Here is a 17,190-nt window from a genome sequence, read left to right as displayed (position 1 = left end):
TAAATTATTATTTCTGTCGGTCAATAGTATTTTTGCATAGTACTTTTGCATAGTAAAAACTATTTACTATTTTAAATTATTATTTTCGTCGGTTAACAGTATTTTGCATAGTTAATAATATTTTTTTATTATTAATTTTGTCGGTCAATAGTATTTTTGCATTTTTTTATTATTATTTTCGTCGGTGCGATGATATTTTCGTTTCCACTAGGGATGGGTCCCGCTGGTGGTAGGACCCGCTGGTCGTGGGGCCCGCTCGTGTGGGACCCGCTGATGTGGGACCCACTGGTGTTGGATCCGCTTATGTGGGGCCTGCTTGTATGGGGCCCGCTGATGTGGGACCCGCTTATGAATAGTACTCGGTGGGTCCTACTGTGAATAATACTTTTAAATAGTGTATCTCAATAGTGAACTTGCATAGTATTTCTGCATAGTAATCTCGCATAGTGACTATTGTGAATAGTAATTGTGAATAGTGACTATTGGAAATTTTTAACATATATATATATCTATTCCGTTTTTGTTGACATCTGGGGCGGTGGCTTAGTGGTAGGAAGCCGTTCAATCTTAGCTTAGACTTGGGTTCGAATCGTGTACGCCCCATTATGCCAGATGTCCTCATGCCCGATTAACTTGGGGAAAATGAGTAATGGCCGATGATTACCCACCTATGAGGCCATTTTTATATTTATATATATATATATTTTACCGGTTCTTACAGCACCCTCATAAGACCATCTCACCAGAGTGCATTTATTAGGAAGAATAATAACAGCACTTTGGTGAGATGGTCGAACGCGGCGTCCCTTAGGCATCATGTAACTGTATTTTTTGCAAGGCGACCTTGAGTTTTGCATTCCTCTAAACTTTATAATAACACTAGAGGAATGCCAGACTCACAAGCTCTCTTGCAAAAAAGGGTATAAGGGCGCCCACATTCGTCAATATCCATTCAAGACAGCTATGATTGTAATATTTTATGCTACAGTAAATGGATATTGAGCAATGGGCCATTTTACCCTGTATTTTTACAAGGGCGCATGCGAATCTAGCATTCCTCTACCAAATATGTTTGACTGCTATTATCAATAAACTTTGATGACATGGATCCAATGGAGGCACCTTATGGCTGGTCTTTACTAGGGTGTCCTTTACTTTAGCACTCCTCAAAAAGTTAAATGCAAGGAATTTCCTAGGAAAATCCGAAGAAAGGAATTTCGAGGCTGACTTTTGCACGAGAGAACAGCCACCACACATGAATCAAATGAATAAGACAAAATATGTTCCTCCCAAGTGAAAAAGTCCCTATGATTAAAGTCACACAAAATCGCCCTCCCCTAAGGCCCTAACTCAGTAACTCCCAAATCCCAACCCACTCAACAATGACATCCCTCCCCCCCCCGCCCCCTCACTTTTCTCCATAACAAACCACCATAAAATGATATCTGGTGGGGGGTCCTGCCTAACCCCATCTTACCAGTAAAAAAAAAAAGAAAAAAGAAACCACCATAAAGTCCTCTCTTCTCAGTTCTGATTGAGAGACTCCTTTTCTTTTCTTTTCCGTTCTTTTCCTTTCTTTTCTTCAAGCCCATGGATTTAGCCCCCAGATCTGCTCTCCCTCTGCTCTTCTCCTCATATCTCTTTTTCCTTGTCGTTGTTTTTAGGGTTGAATGTTCAGTCCACATATACGATCGAGAAACCTTCAGAGAAATCGGCAATGCCTACCTACTCTCCGGCGGCAGTGAGGGCATCCTTGCCGACAGTGTTTCCGCTCACGACAAGATCGGATCCGAAACCAGTGATGGCCGTTCGTTTATCCGGTAATTCTTGATCCAAAATTTCGTTCTACATTCTGTCTGTTTTATTTTCTGTTGTTTACGTTGTTTTTTAGGGTTTTGGTGTGTGTGTTTTTTTTTTCATTGAATTGGATGAAATGTATGTTGCGTGATTTGTTTAGAAGTAGATCCGAACAATTTCAAGTAGATTTGAGATGAATTCAGCTTCTGAAGTGCTAAATTCTGTCTTAGGGTTCCAAATTGCAAATCGGTTATACTGACATTGAAAACTGGTTTTGTTGATTGAAAATTAGAAACTGGGAGAGAATTGGAACCGGATTATTTGTGATAGATATAGAGTTCATGACAGAGTTATGGAGAAAAAGAGGATATCGTATATGAAATGTGAGAGAATGGTCACTTTGTGAATTGAATTTGAAAAAAATAACTGTTGAAAGATCATTGTATGAAGTGAATACAACAGGAGAAGAGATTCGTTACGAATGAGAACGCGTATGCAGCCTTGAATGACTATACCTTTTTTAAATAGATAGGAAGGGTTAATGCCTATTGCAAGTTACCTTACACTTGTTTTGAATTAAGGAAGAAAACTACTTATTCACATCACAAACCTGATCACCTCAGTGGAAACAATTATATCAAATATACTTGAAAATAATTGGGAATGTCATTTAAGAGATATTTAAGAAGATCATATCACACCTATAAGTGTCGGGTCGGGTTTTTCAACTTCAAATCCGACCCAACCCAAGACCCATGATTTCTAAACCAGAACCATGGCCCCGACATCTTGATGGTGCTACTCTATAAAGATAATGGTTGGGCCTTTCCCATCACCAATTGATTTTGGGATAGTTGGTAGCTCTACGATCCTATAGGTGGTATCAGAGCAAAATCGTGGGTTCGAGACTCCCAGGCCTCTAAGGCATTCTAGTCATTTGGTGTACTGACTCAACTCAACTCAACTCAACTCAACTAAGCCTTTGTCCCAAACTAGTTGGGGTGTGCTAAGTTATTTGGTGTATTGACGCTTAAATTAAAACAGTGAAGACGATAGAGTCTGATTAGTGCGACTGATCACACTCACTTTGTCAACACAAAGTGAGATTGATACTCTTTCAAGGACAATTCACACTACAACTAAGACCCCTAACATTAAATGGACCCTCAATCTCTTGCTATTGATGAACTACTCATCCTTCTTGATATAAAACTCCTAACTCAACTAGGACTAGCAATCGACTCCCATCAACACTAAGACTAACAAATCTAGTTGTACTAGGATTTCCTTTGTAGCAAGGAAACTAACAAGTCAATCCACACGAAATTTGAATGGGCCCTCTTTCCGGCTTAAGTGACATATGTCACTCTGTCATAAGTACTTGTTAGGTCTATGTCAATATTTATATTGGCACCCTTTTAACAGCATCCACAAAAATGATAAGGTCCGCCCCTATGTTATCCTCTTGTACTAGTAAGTAGTTTTACAAAAGGTTTGAATTGTAGAGTAACTACTTAAACTGCTCTATCTCTTAACAGGCACAATCTTGCATACTTGGTGTAAAGGTAGTATTATCTTTTCATATATTTTTTTTCTTTTCTGTTTTTTTTTTGTATGTCTCTCTAAGGCATTCTTGTCATCTGGTGTATTGAGTCTTACATTAAAATAATGAAGACTTTGAAACAACCAGTTGCTCCAAAAGTTTAAGCTGTTGGAGAAGGCTTTATTTAATCTTTTATACTTTAGCACTCTCCCTCAAGTGTGGCCCCTCTTTTGGGTTTGGCCATTGCATGTGGATTTTTTTGCTCAAGGAGGTTTGAACTCTGAACCTTTGCTCTGATTCAATGTGAAACTACTAGTTACTCCAAAAGCTTAAGCTTTTGGACCCAGGACATGGGCTCTGATACCATGTCGAACTACCAGTTACTCCAAGAGCTTAAGCTTTTGCAGTAATTGGTTGTTTCAAATGGTATCAGAGCCCATGTCCTGGGTTCAGATCTCGTAACTCCCTGTTATTAAAAATTCCACATGAAATGGCCTGCTCCAAAAGAGGGACCACATGTGCCACGGGTAGGCCAACCCTAAAAAAAGGGGCCACCCATGAGGGGGAGTGTTAAAGTATTAAAGATTAAATAACGCCTTCTCCAACAACCTTAAGCTTTTGGAGTGACTGGTAGTTCGACAAAGATGATAGTCTCATTAATGCGACTAATCACTCTCAACACAATCCCCCGCCCCCACGCCACTCATTTACCCACCACACACATCCAAAATAAAAGAATATTTATACTTTCCCCCTTTTCAATCTAAACTGACGCCAATTCAATTTCACCAAAATGTGATTTTCAAACTATTTGATCCTGATATCCATGCTTGGATACGCGTGTCTATGTAACTGTGGAAGTTTTCATGCATGTGTATAACACAGAGTTCTTATCCATCACTTGACCTTTGTTAGATCAGATTTTCGTCTTCGAGCTGGAAGCAAACTATAAGGTTGATAACGTCGCCAATTCTGGAGTTGATTGTGCCGCTTATGATTTTGACTGTACTGGATCTTGTTGCGTCATATTTTTTTTCCTTCTTTTTGGATAAAGTTTTTCTAAACCTTGTTGAAGAAAATATACTGAATATCCATGTGTATAGCACAGATTTCTTATCCATCACTTGACCTTCGTTAGATCAGATTTTCGCCTTTGAGCTGGAAGCAAACTACAAGGTTGATAACGTCACCAATTCTGGAGTTGATTGTGCCGCTTATGATTTTGACTGTACTGGATCTTGTTGCGTCATATTTTTTGTTCCTTCTTTCTGGATAAAGTTTTTCTAAAACTTGTTGAAGAAAATATACTGAATATGCATGTGTATAACACAGAGTTCTTATCCATCACTTGACCTTCGTTAGATCAGATTTTCGTCTTCGAGCTGGAAGCAAACTACAAGGTTGATAACATCGCCAATTCTGGAGTTGATTGTGCCGCTTATGATTTTGACTGTACTGGATCTTATTGCGTCATATTTTTTCCCTTCTTTCTGGAAAACTAACAAATGAGAAATGATGGGAATCATGTCAATTCAAACAATAAATCTTATTTCAATTAGAAGAATTTCCGAGCCTTCATGAATAACCATAGTGAGCAGATAAGCCATTAACAAGAACAAAAATAACACTGATATAAGTAGCAACAGAGGAATTCAAGTTTATAGTTGGAAGAGAAGACATGTGGGGCTTTGCGCTCTCCTTTTTTATACTAAAGAAACAACAGCTTTCCTTTTTATACAAAAAAAAACAACACAACAGAAGAACGGCCTCTGAAAAGAACGAAAAAAATAAGGCACAGTCAAAGACCCTAAATCAAGAAAACTCCACAAATTATTATGCAAATTTCACATCCATAAAAAAATCAAGTAAAAAGAGAAAAAAAAATTCCACTGGTGCTTTATCCCTATGTGTGACCATGGAAGTGGTCGTTTGCATGCACTGGAAGTATATGCAAAATCAAGAACCAAGCTTCATCAAAAGCCCAACTAGAAAAGACGAGGAATAATAAGAGTATAAGACCCTGATTTTTGGAGGCTTTAAAGAGACAGAACGGTTAAATATGGAAAATAAATGAGTTCCAAACATGAAACAATAAATAAGAACAAGGCTAAACTTTGCTGTCAAATCATGATTTTGGGATTTTGGGAACATTCAAACTCACCCCAATTATATCATTTATTGTTGTCCATATGTGATATGTACTCTATCCTTGTATTTTTTTGGTGGAGTGCCGAAGTAACCGTGTATTGTAAATAGGCAAGTGTGATTGAAATCATACTGCTAAACTGGGCGTGGATTCGTCGACTTTTCTTATTTGGTTGTGGGAATTTATGTTCATAACTACTGAGTAGTTTTCACGGCAACTTTTCTTAATGAAAAGAGTTACAGAATCAACTTTTTAGATTTAAACCATTTGGCAATATGAAACTGGTAAACCCAGTGTCGGTTCAATTCAAGCCTCTCTTCATCTCTTTTTTTTTCTGCAATTATTGACACTTGTTTTAGAGATTTCTATAAATCTCCATGAAATGTGATTTTAACTGTGGGTACTTTCTTCTTGCTATGTATATAACTCTTAACAAATCATTTAACTTCCCGATTTGCTTTTATTTTACTATTAAGTGATCGAATGCTAATTTAATAGTGGCATGAACAGGTTTGAGAATGTTACATTTTGGAGGAGTAAAGAAGCTTCTGCCCTGCATTCAAGTATGGGACACAGTACCGGGTTGATCCAAGCTATTATTTTTGAGGCAGCTGATCGGGATAATATTGGCGGGTCTGCTTATGGTGGACAAAGGTCTATATGCTGCACCCCGGATCTAGCAAAGCTTGAAGGCTGCAAACAGGGTGAAATCCTTAGGAGACCTTCTGCTGAGGATCCCAATTGGCCTCTTATAATAAGTACACAGTTTAGTGGGAATTTTTCGTCTACTAAAATGGACCCTAAAGATGTCTATATTACGAAGACCGGAATGTATAGCTTGTTCTTTATCTCCTGTGATCCAAAACTCAAGGGACTAGTGATGAGTGGAAAGACACTCTGGAAGAACCCTACTGGTTATTTGCCTGGAAGGATGGCCCCATTAATGACATTTTACATATTCATGTCACTTGCCTATGTGCTGCTCAGTGTTGTTTGGTTTTCACAGTATATGAGATTTTGGAGGGATATATTGCAGATTCAGCACTGCATCACCCTTGTTATTGCGCTTGGTTTGTTTGAAATGACCCTTTGGTACTTTGAGTATTCAAACTTCAATACAACTGGAAAGAGGCCTGTTGGAATTACAACTTGGGTAGTTACAATTGGAGCAGTGAGAAAAACAGTTTCTCGTCTTCTTATACTGTGTGTATCTATGGGGTATGGTGTTGTACGGCCTACACTTGGTGGTCTGACCTCCAAGGTGCTTCTTCTTGGTGTGACATATTTCTTAGCATCTGAGTTACTGGATATTGCAGAGAATGTGGGAACCATCAATGACATTTCAGGGAAAGCCCGACTTTTCCTCGTCCTTCCCGTTTCATTCCTTGATGCCTTTCTGATTTTGTGGATTTTTACTTCTCTTTCTAAGACACTGGAGAAACTGCAGGTACCTTAAGTTCTCTTAGTGAAGAGATTTGTGAATAATAGTAACTATTTTCTAAAGGAAACTAGAAACTTGTAACTATTTTCTTCATGTTTCTAACTTTCAATGATAATATAGATTAGTTCTTGCCATTTCAAAAAATAAATAAATAGATTAGTTCTTTTTTTGTTGTATAATTTATTTTTAGGGTTCAATGCTGATTTTATTTTGCAACTTCCAGGCAAGAAAGAGTTCTGTCAAGTTGGATATTTATAGAAAATTTACTAATGCATTGGCCGTGGCTGTGATTGCTTCAGTTGCTTGGATTTGCTATGAGGTATGTATTTACTTATGTTTCTTTATAGATTTGGTTTGGTCAAATTTGATGTCATAACCCCTGTATGTCCATGATTCCTTCTTTTCATATTCATTTAGTTCATGTTTGCTGTGTTTGTCCTCATGTAACTTGTGACACATGGATTTATTATTTCGCACACCAGAGGAGAACACGCTCATTGCATTTTCCTTCACTTACGTTGTTTTTAAAAATTTGATATGTACTTTGATCTTGTTTAATAACTTCACATTCATGGGCATTTTTGTTGGGAATATTTTGAGGGTTTCTTATGTCAATATTTGAAAGTTGAGTCTATCCTCATTGATGGTGTTATGTGACAACTCTTCAGCGGCCTGAAGAAACTGACCTTTTGGTGGCTGTGCTCCAACTGAACACAGGATTTCAGTGTTGCAAACCTTACATCCTACTAACCAAGGGACACTGGCTGACCCCAAGGAAATAACCAAGTAGTAATATATATGTAATAAGGAACGTCTAAAGTTCCAAGAGGTAAGAAGTTCAAAAATTCCTTAGTTATAGACATCCAGTCCCCGATCTTGTTCACCGAGGACCAAGGCAGGCAGGGTACCTTCACAAATTCCTTTAGTACTTATTGATCTTTTTTACTTTTGGGGGTAGCTCGTGGTTCAGCAGGACCCTTGCCAGATTCATTATTTCATATTCTCTACAGTTGATCATTTTCAAGAATCTTGAGGAGATCAGTAGGTAAGTCATGAACGACTCTTCAATTTCCTTTCCACAAACATTGAACATAGTCCTCAAGAAGTCCTCTTTTGATTGGAAACCTTGTGTACTGGCCAGATACAAAGTCAGGGGCGCAAAATATTTTATAAAGTCCAACAATAAATTTCCAATCAAAACTTCATTCTCAATATTTGGGCCATCGTATTCATGCAAAACAACCTAAGCTTATGGGAATTTACTCGTTCAATAAAGGACTTATGGGATCTTTGTGTGGAAGGGGCCACTCAAAGAATGCTGTTGGCTGGGCTAAAGGGGATGGCAGTGATCCTTGAAATTTTTAAAATGAGATTATGGAGATTGCTTATTGTGATGCGTGTATCCTTGAGTGGCTAATGACTTAGCTGAGAGGGGGCTATCTTTTCGGTGAAACTTTTTTGGGATCTAAAGAAGACTAGATAGATACCTTCGGGGAAAACTTTTAGGGTGCAATCATACAAGTACAAATGCACTGGATCCCATCAAAACTTCCAAGTATGCTTGGGTGTGAGTAGTACTAGGATGAGAGTGCCATTAAAAAAAAAAAACGTACCAGGATGAGTGAACTCGTCTCCTGTTGCACACGGTTTCGGTATTGAAGGTGTTGTTAGTGACAGCAATGGCATCATTAGACTTTACTTTTGCTGCTCCAATTGGAATTAAAAACACCTTGGAGACTAAAACTCAAGCTCTTGGGCAGAGGATGAAACTGATATTGCTGCTATTGGATGAACAATCTGTCATGGGGAGACTCTTAGAAGGTCATCAGATGTTGTAAGAAGAAGAGCGGATACCCATGGAGACTGGTGGATATATTTGAGTAAGTGTTAGCCTTTGAAATCACTGAATCCATTTCAGTCATGTGAAAAGAAAAGCTAATTGGGAGGCTGACAAATTACCAAAAGGAACATCTTCTGCCGATTTGATTATCGGGGACTTTATGTCGGAGTAGCAGCTGTTTTGTAGCATCTTTCCGTGCTATGTTTTTTCTGATCTATATCTATTTCAGTTTTTTTTTTCCAGTACTCATAGCTTGGTGCCTTATCATCTCGATCGGGGGTGTAATCGGAGATCTTTTTCATAAAGTTTATTGCTATTAAAAAATGGATTATATAGGGCGAGCTCTGCTGTGATGTCTGTTTTCTTCCTTTTCTGTTAATAAATTCCTTGCTGCTTCATAAAAAATGGTTAGAAAAAAGAACTAAGCTGTTGTAAAAGGGACATGATGATGACATTATTAGAGTTAGCGTTTCACTGATTGCTTCTTTCTAAATTTACTTAATCCTTGAACAGTTGTCTTGTTTACCATCTAAAGATACTTTTGATGCTTCAAAGTCCACCACTATTGTTAAAAATTTATCTTTAGCCAAGTTCATGTTACTGGATTGTCTGATTTTGAGGAATGCTTTCATAGCCAGATTCACATTCTTTCATGGCCAATTTTTTCCAGATTCAGAGATTTACTAAAAAGTAAAAACCTCTAGATCAATCTTCATCTTATTTTAATACTTCAGTTACCCATAAAGCTTAACTCCAATAAGAACTCATAACATAAATAAAGCTCAGAGAAATAAAACTCCTGTGATTAACATGTTTAGTGCACACTTTAGATAATGGTTTATCATTCAAAAATATAAAAAACTTTAGATAATGGATTCCCACGGATTGTGGGACGAGATTGATGGAAGCCCCTGGAGGCATGGATACTTATAACACAGTGGACTCCTTCCCATGCAACTTGAAGTCTGAGTACCGTAGGTGATTGTGTTCAAGATACTTATAACAAAGGTTGCTTCACCATGAGGAGTTAGTTTGGACAACCTGTTAAAGTTGATGAATATATCCCAACGGACTAGTTGAGTTTCCAAAACAAAATATATTCGTACTCAAACGCTGCTAGATATATGATCAAGAGAATCAGTCTGAATGTTGAAGGCCCATACATCGTCGTAGAGGAAGGCAATTTTAGCTAAAGCTTGCTTGTTGGCATATCGCCATATGGATGGGAAGTGCACAATGTCAAACATGCAGATGAGGGTTGAAATTTTCTTCATGTGGCTCACAACATAATATGAGCCCCTCTGGGGAAGGAAGGTTCCTGGCGAAGCTTTGAGGGTATGAATCATCTCTGTTTAGCCGGGGGCATTTCACCACATTTGCAATGCAATCACTTTGACTGAAAGATTGTCAGCAGCTTTGATTTTGTTCAGGATAACTGGCATGTAAGTGAACATATGAACAAATACATTGCCTCTGGATTGATTGGGCAGGGGGTACATGTGTACTGGTAGCTTGGAGTCATCAATCAGTCATTGTTACAACTTTGTTGTTGGATGATGTGTTGAAGGGAACGGCAATAACTTGTGGGGTGACCTGATGGTAGTGGTAGTAACACAAGTATACTTTATATTTCTTTAGAGGGCCTCTTGACGGGATCGGGTAGTCTGGCCCAGCCAAGAGGAGCTCAAACCATTGGTCAGAATCCCTTAGACAGTAGGTGCAACTGGAGTGGTTGTCAATATGTTATCCAAAAAAAGCATGTTAATCAGTGGTGTTTTAGTGGAGACAATCACGACACACCATACCCTTAAAAAAAAATAAAAAAATATGTGCATGCTGAAATCATATTCATAAAGCATCTAGAAGATACTTTAGATTTACTCAATATGATGACTGACACAAATGTTAAATGCAAGGCAACTCAATCTTAATCAATCCTTCTTATTGCAGGTATACTTTAAAGCAACAGATCCATTCAGTGAACGATGGCAGAGTGCTTGGATAGTGACTGCATTCTGGGACTTGCTTGCCTTTGGGGTGCTTTGTGTTATCTGCTATCTTTGGGCGCCATCTCAAAACTCACAACGGTATGATCACTTTGGCCTCGTTTCTTTAGACGCTGTAAAATAAATTTTATGCCCATTTTCCACTTAAATTTGGATGTAAAATTTGTTTTCCGCCCTTTTTACGTTGAAAGAAACAGAGCTTTAATGATTTTCTAACAATTGAAGCACTTGAATTGTAAAAAATAAAATAAAAATCCTTGGTTGTCTGTTCAATAACTTTGGGTTGCATTTCAAACCAGGTATGCCTACTCAGATGAAGTGGGAGAAGAGCTTGACGATGAAGAAGCTCAATCTCTAACTAGAGGAATATCAGAAGGTGATTTGAGCTTAGTCAAGCAAGAGAGGAAAGATAAGAGTCTTGGGAGTACAAATGTTTTCAATTTAGAAGAAGACCTGGAAGAGGATAAGAGAGAATGATCTTAGAGATAGTGATATTCCGAAGGTGTTTTGAGCTTTGTCAAGCAAATGAAGAAAGATATAGTCTTGGGGGTACAGATGTTTTCAGTTTAGAAGAGGACCTGGAAGAGGATAAGAGGGAATGATCTTAAAGATACCGCGTAAAGAACCACTTGTTTCAAATCACCAGAATAGTGTTTGTATCCATATTTTTGTTATTTTTTGTGTTCAATTCATTCTTGGGATCCCAATTTCACAAACACTCATGCTAGGTTGATACCGGTCCAACCCGGTTGGACCAGTTGGTTAGTTGGTTCGTTCTGGTTTTTAAAATATTGGTATTTGATTGACTTGTTGGCCAAAATAAAATGGGAGTTCTCTTGCTTTTTCTTTGCCATTCAGTTGCTCTGCAACCTTTGCCTCTCTCTACCTAAAGAGGGGCGACTGTAGGCAGCTTTCATTTTAACGCATTAGATTTTGGGAAATGTTATCAACACAACCATGTTTTAATATTTACACAAACACATCCTATCTTCTATAAAAATTGAGCCAATGCTATAATAGTGCTCAATTGGTGAATGTGATTTAGGAAACCATGCAAGCCTACTGGTAGCTCCAACTCAACATCAATACTTCTCTTGATGGTTTGAGATTAGACATCCGATGGAGAGGTCCCGCAATGGACGTACCAGATCAATCGAGAATCTCATATTTGGAACAAAGAATTTCCAACATAATACTGAAGTGTCTGAGATGCATGGAGGTCAAACTCAACATGCAAGTTGAGAAACATGTTAGTATAATCAGCTAGTAAGGACCTTATAGACCTAATCAATGGAAAAGGTACTCAAGTAAAGAAATTCAGTCCCTCATAATATCCCATCATATTCAAGCATCCAAAAGCCCCTTTTAGTAATGGATTTATAAACCCACCCAACCCCAACCCCCCCCCCCCCCCCCCACTGCAAAATCCGTCTCAAAAAAAAGATTTTTCGTGATGGAATTTGGTTTTTTCTCTAATACTGAAAAAGTATAAGACAATTTTTCAAATTTCTTTGCTAATAATAATTTTCTATGTTTTTAAAATATCTGTATAAGCAAAAATTATATTTTAAGTTACGGATTTTAAAATCTATAATGGTTTAATAATTTTTTTAATATTAAAAAATAATGTTTTTAGCGACGGTTTTTAAAGGGAAATGATTTATGCGCTCCAGTGTTTTGATAAACAAGCGCTCCACTTGTTTGTCGTGTAGTATTTAAAGGGATGTCAGAGGATATTACGGTTCTCAAAAAGCTCTTAAAGCCCTTTAAATACTACAAGACAAACAAGTGAGCGAATGTTTATCAAAACATTGGAGTGCTCAAATCATATTCCTTTTTAAAATCTGTCTCTAATAATATTTTAAAGATTAAAAAATCATGTTTTTAGCAACTGATTTTAGTGATCCCTCACCAGTTTCTATATTTCTTGGGGTGACAGACTAGCAAGTGAAACTAATAAGGAGAGAAGGGGAGCTTCTCAGCAAAATAGCAAGTAGACCAAGGTAAAACTGTGAGAAGATTGCCTCAGTTTATCAACTGTTTTATATTTTTACATATTTACCATCCTAATTATAATATTTTCTTTCCATTCATTTTTCATCAGTTTCCTCCAAGTAAGAAAAATTATGTAATCTATCAAATATGTATAAAACACGATTTACTCTCATATCCCAAAATTGAGAGTGATCTCTGTGTGTTCTTGAGTTTCTTTTATCTCTATATGTTTAAGTGTTTCTTCACACATATCATTTTTGGGTGAAAAATGGAGATTAAAAACACCATAATCCTTGCTTCTTTTCTTGTTATCTTTCTCTTTCATTCGATGCAAGTGAGATCCCAGAAAGAAAGTGAGAAACTAAATCTCAAACTTTATTTGTCTACTTATTTATAGATGTTTATTTGTCAATTGATTTTATTTTTTTGTACTATCATACAGAGAATGAGATTGAGTATAATTACATTGAAGGGGATCCTAAGGGTCCTGAACACTGGGGTGAACTTGACCACAAATGGGCCACTTGTAGTAAGGGGAATATGCAATCTCCCATTGGTTTTTCCGACAATGATGTCAAGGACGGAGGCCAATTGGGCTACAAGCCTTTGAATGCATCTCTTGTGAATGAAGGTCATACAATAAAGGTAACACCAGTTTTTTTCTTTTTCTTTTTCTTTTTAACCACCCAAATTATGCTTATATACTTGATGGGTTCTTTAATGGGGTTTTAACCAATGAATTACTAATTTTAACTTGCACTAGAGAATGAATATTTCCTGGTAAAAATGCCATTTGTGTAACTCTAAAATCACCTTTAAATTTTATGTTTTTATATTCATCATTGAAACTTCAATCATTTTGAATATGGAAAATATAATGACTTAAGTAGATATTTAGGAATAAAACCATGATTTAGAATAGCTTTCTCGTCTGTCGCTATAATGGGTTTTTCTTATAGTGAAATTTCAATTTTCGACAGCTAATTAGAATATCCTTTGCAAATTAGGAACTAATATGCAGAAATCCCATCTCTAAGTCGATGTTAATAAAGAGGTAATCCAGTCGTTACCTCGTCTCTATGTATTGATTATTCTTTGCTAAACTTTTATTTGTTTTCATTACTTTGCAGCTCAAATGGGCAGGTCAGGCTGGAGAGTTTTATGTGAATGGAAACAAATACAACCTCATACAGTGTCATTGGCACTCACCATCGGAGCATACCATCAACGGTACAAGGTGGCTAATCTATGTTCTCTCTGTCTCTTCCACAACCCCATGTAATATAAGTTGTTAAACTTAATTAACATTAAGTGTAAGAAGCATCAAACCCTAAACTCTAAACCCCGATGTTTTTATAACATTAACATAATCATGTATAATTAACATATATATATATATATATATATATATATATATATAAACCTCGTTCAACGATGCTCTAGAGTTGCATATGGTTCACCAATATTCATGTAATCATGTACAGTTAATTTAATTCTTGTTTAGGTACGATCTAGAATTGCATATGGTTCACCAGAGCATCGATGGAAAGATAGCTGTGGTCGGGATCTTGTACAGCATTGGCCTTCCAGATCCATTTCTCTCCAAGGTCAGATTGCAAGAAATTACTAGTAAAAAATTATGCAATATTGCACTGATTGAGTTTAGGGTTAATAAAATTCTAATAACCATATTATGTGTACGTTCAGTTGATGAGTTCTATGAAGGCCATTGCCAACAAAAACGGTGGTGAGATAGTGGTGGGCATGGTTGATCCAAATCCAATGCATGTAAGTATGGTTAACAATAAATATTATCGGTATGAGGGCTCTCTAACAGCTCCTCCTTGCACCGAGGGCGTTCTTTGGACAATCGTGAAACAGGTACGTTTGGATCTCATCTTGGTAGATTTAGGCCTGTTTGTTTTGAGGGCCCCGAGTTGTACATGAGCTCAGGTGGAGATCGTGGGACTTACGAAATCAAAAGGTAAAATGGTGGGTCCCACTGTCCCACCCGATGCACGGTCCCACCCGATGCATGAATTTGAGTTAAGTTGGTGGGACCCACCCTATCAAAACATATTACGAGCATCACGGGTATTTTTTGCATTTATAGCTAGGTAATTTTAGTCCTTTTCATTTGACATTTTAGTCTTGGAGAGTGATAAATCTACTCTCCATGTGCCTTTCTCTCACCTCTGGGTTAGAGAGAGAAAGAGGAGAGAGATCGACACATGGGGAGTCGATTTAAGATATTTGAGAGTCGATTTATCACTGCCCTTTAGTCTTTTATGAGTCGAACAATGGACCGTGGGTATTTTAGTCACAAATTGATGGTTGATCCGATTTGCAAAATTCACTCAAATGTGATAACAAATTAATGGTATGAGCTTCACAAATTATCAAACTAGAAGACTGTTTTTTCAAATAAAGCAAAGTAGAAGACTTCTTTTGGCACCCCCCAGCGCGTTTTAGTTTTGACAAAATAACTCTACCCTAGCTTTCTAATTTGCTTAAAAAGGCTGTAACATTTCCAAAGATACTCACATAGCTAATTAGAGAAGTGGTTGATAAAAGTAGGAGCTGCCGTTTCAAAGAGAAGGGACCTGTTGATACATTACCATGAATATATACTGTTATTGATCAACATTTATATGTGAATTTGCTACCAAGTTTTTGGAAATACATTTCGCGGCTCACCTTTTGCAGGAGACAACAGCCACACATGTTCACTTTTTAGAAGATTTTGTCATATTCATTTAATTCATCTGAGGTGGCTCTTGTCTCCTGCAAAAATGCGCTGCAAAATGGCTTCCGGTGAAATTGTCTCGCAAATCCTTTTAATATATATTTTCTTCGGCCTGATTTCTATGTTATGTATGGCCGTGCGTAAGGGCCTATCGGTTGAAGTAGCTTTTTCTTTTTTATCAATAACTCTACAAGCTTCTTCCAAAGTGCACAATGTATATAATGATATCTAGATAGATGGATCTTATATGAGTCCGACTTCTTTATATTCGTATAATATAACTTAATTTTCTGATTACTATCAGGTGAAGAGTGTCTCTTTGGAGCAGGTGGTAGACCTCAGGGTCGCCGTCAATGACGTGAGTAGACCCATCCCTTAAAACATGCATTTTGTATAAGAAGATTTCTAATAGTTTGAAAATCCGTCGGCTAACATTTTTTTTTGTGGGTATTGACATGCTATATGGGCAGTTTTGCATGACTTCTTATGTTTTGCATTGCTGCTTTGTATAGGATTCAAAGTTGAACGCGAGACCGATACAGCCAACCAATCATCGACCAGTTTATCTCTACTTTCCACTACCTCTACACTCTACTACGGTTTAAATCTTAGCCTCCCGCATCCCTCTCTCTCTCGCTCTTTCTCTTTCTCTTTCTAGATGAAACAAGCAAAAAATTCTATAAGCATTTGAGCACAATAAGTTGTTGGGACCTTGCCATTAAGTTATGAAATGAATGCTATTTATGTGGGTTTTTAATGAGTCTTTGAGTTTGATAGAGTGAAATGAAGTATTACATTAGGGGTGCAATTTGGGTTGGGTCGGGTTGAGCTTTTGTTAAAAATGAATTGGAATCATCCCAAATGCCGACCTGATTTTACTCGGAAAAACTAAGAGTGAAAAAGATTCCAAAGAGGCAGACAAACTCGCCGGAATCCGCCGGAACTATACCGGAAAGATGAAATAAAGGAAAAATCCCACTTTCTTAACCATAATCTTTATGAAATCAAAATAATAAAAAAGTTAACACCAAATCCATAATCTAAATATGATTCTTACGATGTAGGAAATCTCCAGGGGATCATAACCTCTTTCGGCTCCATTCTCTTCTCCTCTCTCTCTCTCTCTCTCTCTCTCTCTCTCTCTCTCTCTCTCTCTCTCTCTCTCTCTCTCTCTCTCTCTCTCTCTCTCTCTCTCTCTCTCTCTCTCTCTCTCTCTCTCTCTGTGTGTGTTTAGAATATCCTCTAGAGAAAATCTGCAGGAAACATATATTTATATTAGGGATTAGGAAGCCCTAATCCAGATTTTCTATTTTTGATGAAAATACCCTTAACTCATAAAAATTCCAGGTACGGGTATTTAACATACCTTCAAGTTGGCCTAATCATGGTTTCAAATGTCAGTTTTGGTCCTCACCGAAACTGAAATTTTGGACGGAATTTTGAAATTTCGGACGAAGACGAAAATTTGAAATTTCGGACGAAATCAAATAACGGCTATTTTATCTCGTACAGAATTTCGACCGAAATTACCAAAATTTTGGGATAATATTAAATTGTTATCATAAATCGAGATTTCTAGATGGAATCCCTTAATTTTCAGACGAAATTTCAGGATAAACGTCGAAATTTCAAAATTTCGGCCGAAATAAACTACCATTTCGGGTTTTGCCGATTTC

General features: G+C 37.3%; 2 protein-coding genes across 2 annotated transcripts; both read left to right on the top strand.

The window, feature by feature from the left end:
- The first annotated feature begins 1,412 nt into the window (after nucleotides 1-1,412).
- LOC143848378 (Lung seven transmembrane receptor family protein) lies at nucleotides 1,413-11,613 on the top strand. Its single transcript, XM_077357311.1, has 5 exons — nucleotides 1,413-1,820; nucleotides 5,997-6,933; nucleotides 7,151-7,246; nucleotides 10,718-10,854; nucleotides 11,073-11,613. Exons 1-5 carry the CDS (start codon nucleotides 1,591-1,593, stop codon nucleotides 11,248-11,250), a joined length of 1,578 nt encoding a protein of 525 aa, XP_077213426.1. The 5' UTR covers nucleotides 1,413-1,590; the 3' UTR covers nucleotides 11,251-11,613.
- A 756-nt stretch (nucleotides 11,614-12,369) lies between these two features.
- LOC143848379 (alpha carbonic anhydrase 4-like) lies at nucleotides 12,370-16,257 on the top strand. The gene is made up of 7 exons (XM_077357312.1): nucleotides 12,370-12,776; nucleotides 13,211-13,413; nucleotides 13,899-14,005; nucleotides 14,273-14,375; nucleotides 14,476-14,649; nucleotides 15,819-15,872; nucleotides 16,027-16,257. The coding sequence occupies exons 2-7, from the start codon at nucleotides 13,309-13,311 to the stop codon at nucleotides 16,117-16,119; spliced, it is 636 nt and encodes a 211-aa protein (XP_077213427.1). The 5' UTR covers nucleotides 12,370-12,776; nucleotides 13,211-13,308; the 3' UTR covers nucleotides 16,120-16,257.
- The last annotated feature ends 933 nt before the right edge of the window (nucleotides 16,258-17,190 follow it).

Source organism: Tasmannia lanceolata, unplaced genomic scaffold (assembly GCF_043159265.1).
Source record: "Tasmannia lanceolata isolate RefF3 unplaced genomic scaffold, GAP_Taslan_0.1 ptg000016l, whole genome shotgun sequence".
Taxonomy (NCBI): domain Eukaryota; kingdom Viridiplantae; phylum Streptophyta; class Magnoliopsida; order Canellales; family Winteraceae; genus Tasmannia; species Tasmannia lanceolata.
Note: the sequence above shows the minus strand (reverse complement) of the source record. Positions and strands in the feature narration are given on the sequence as shown.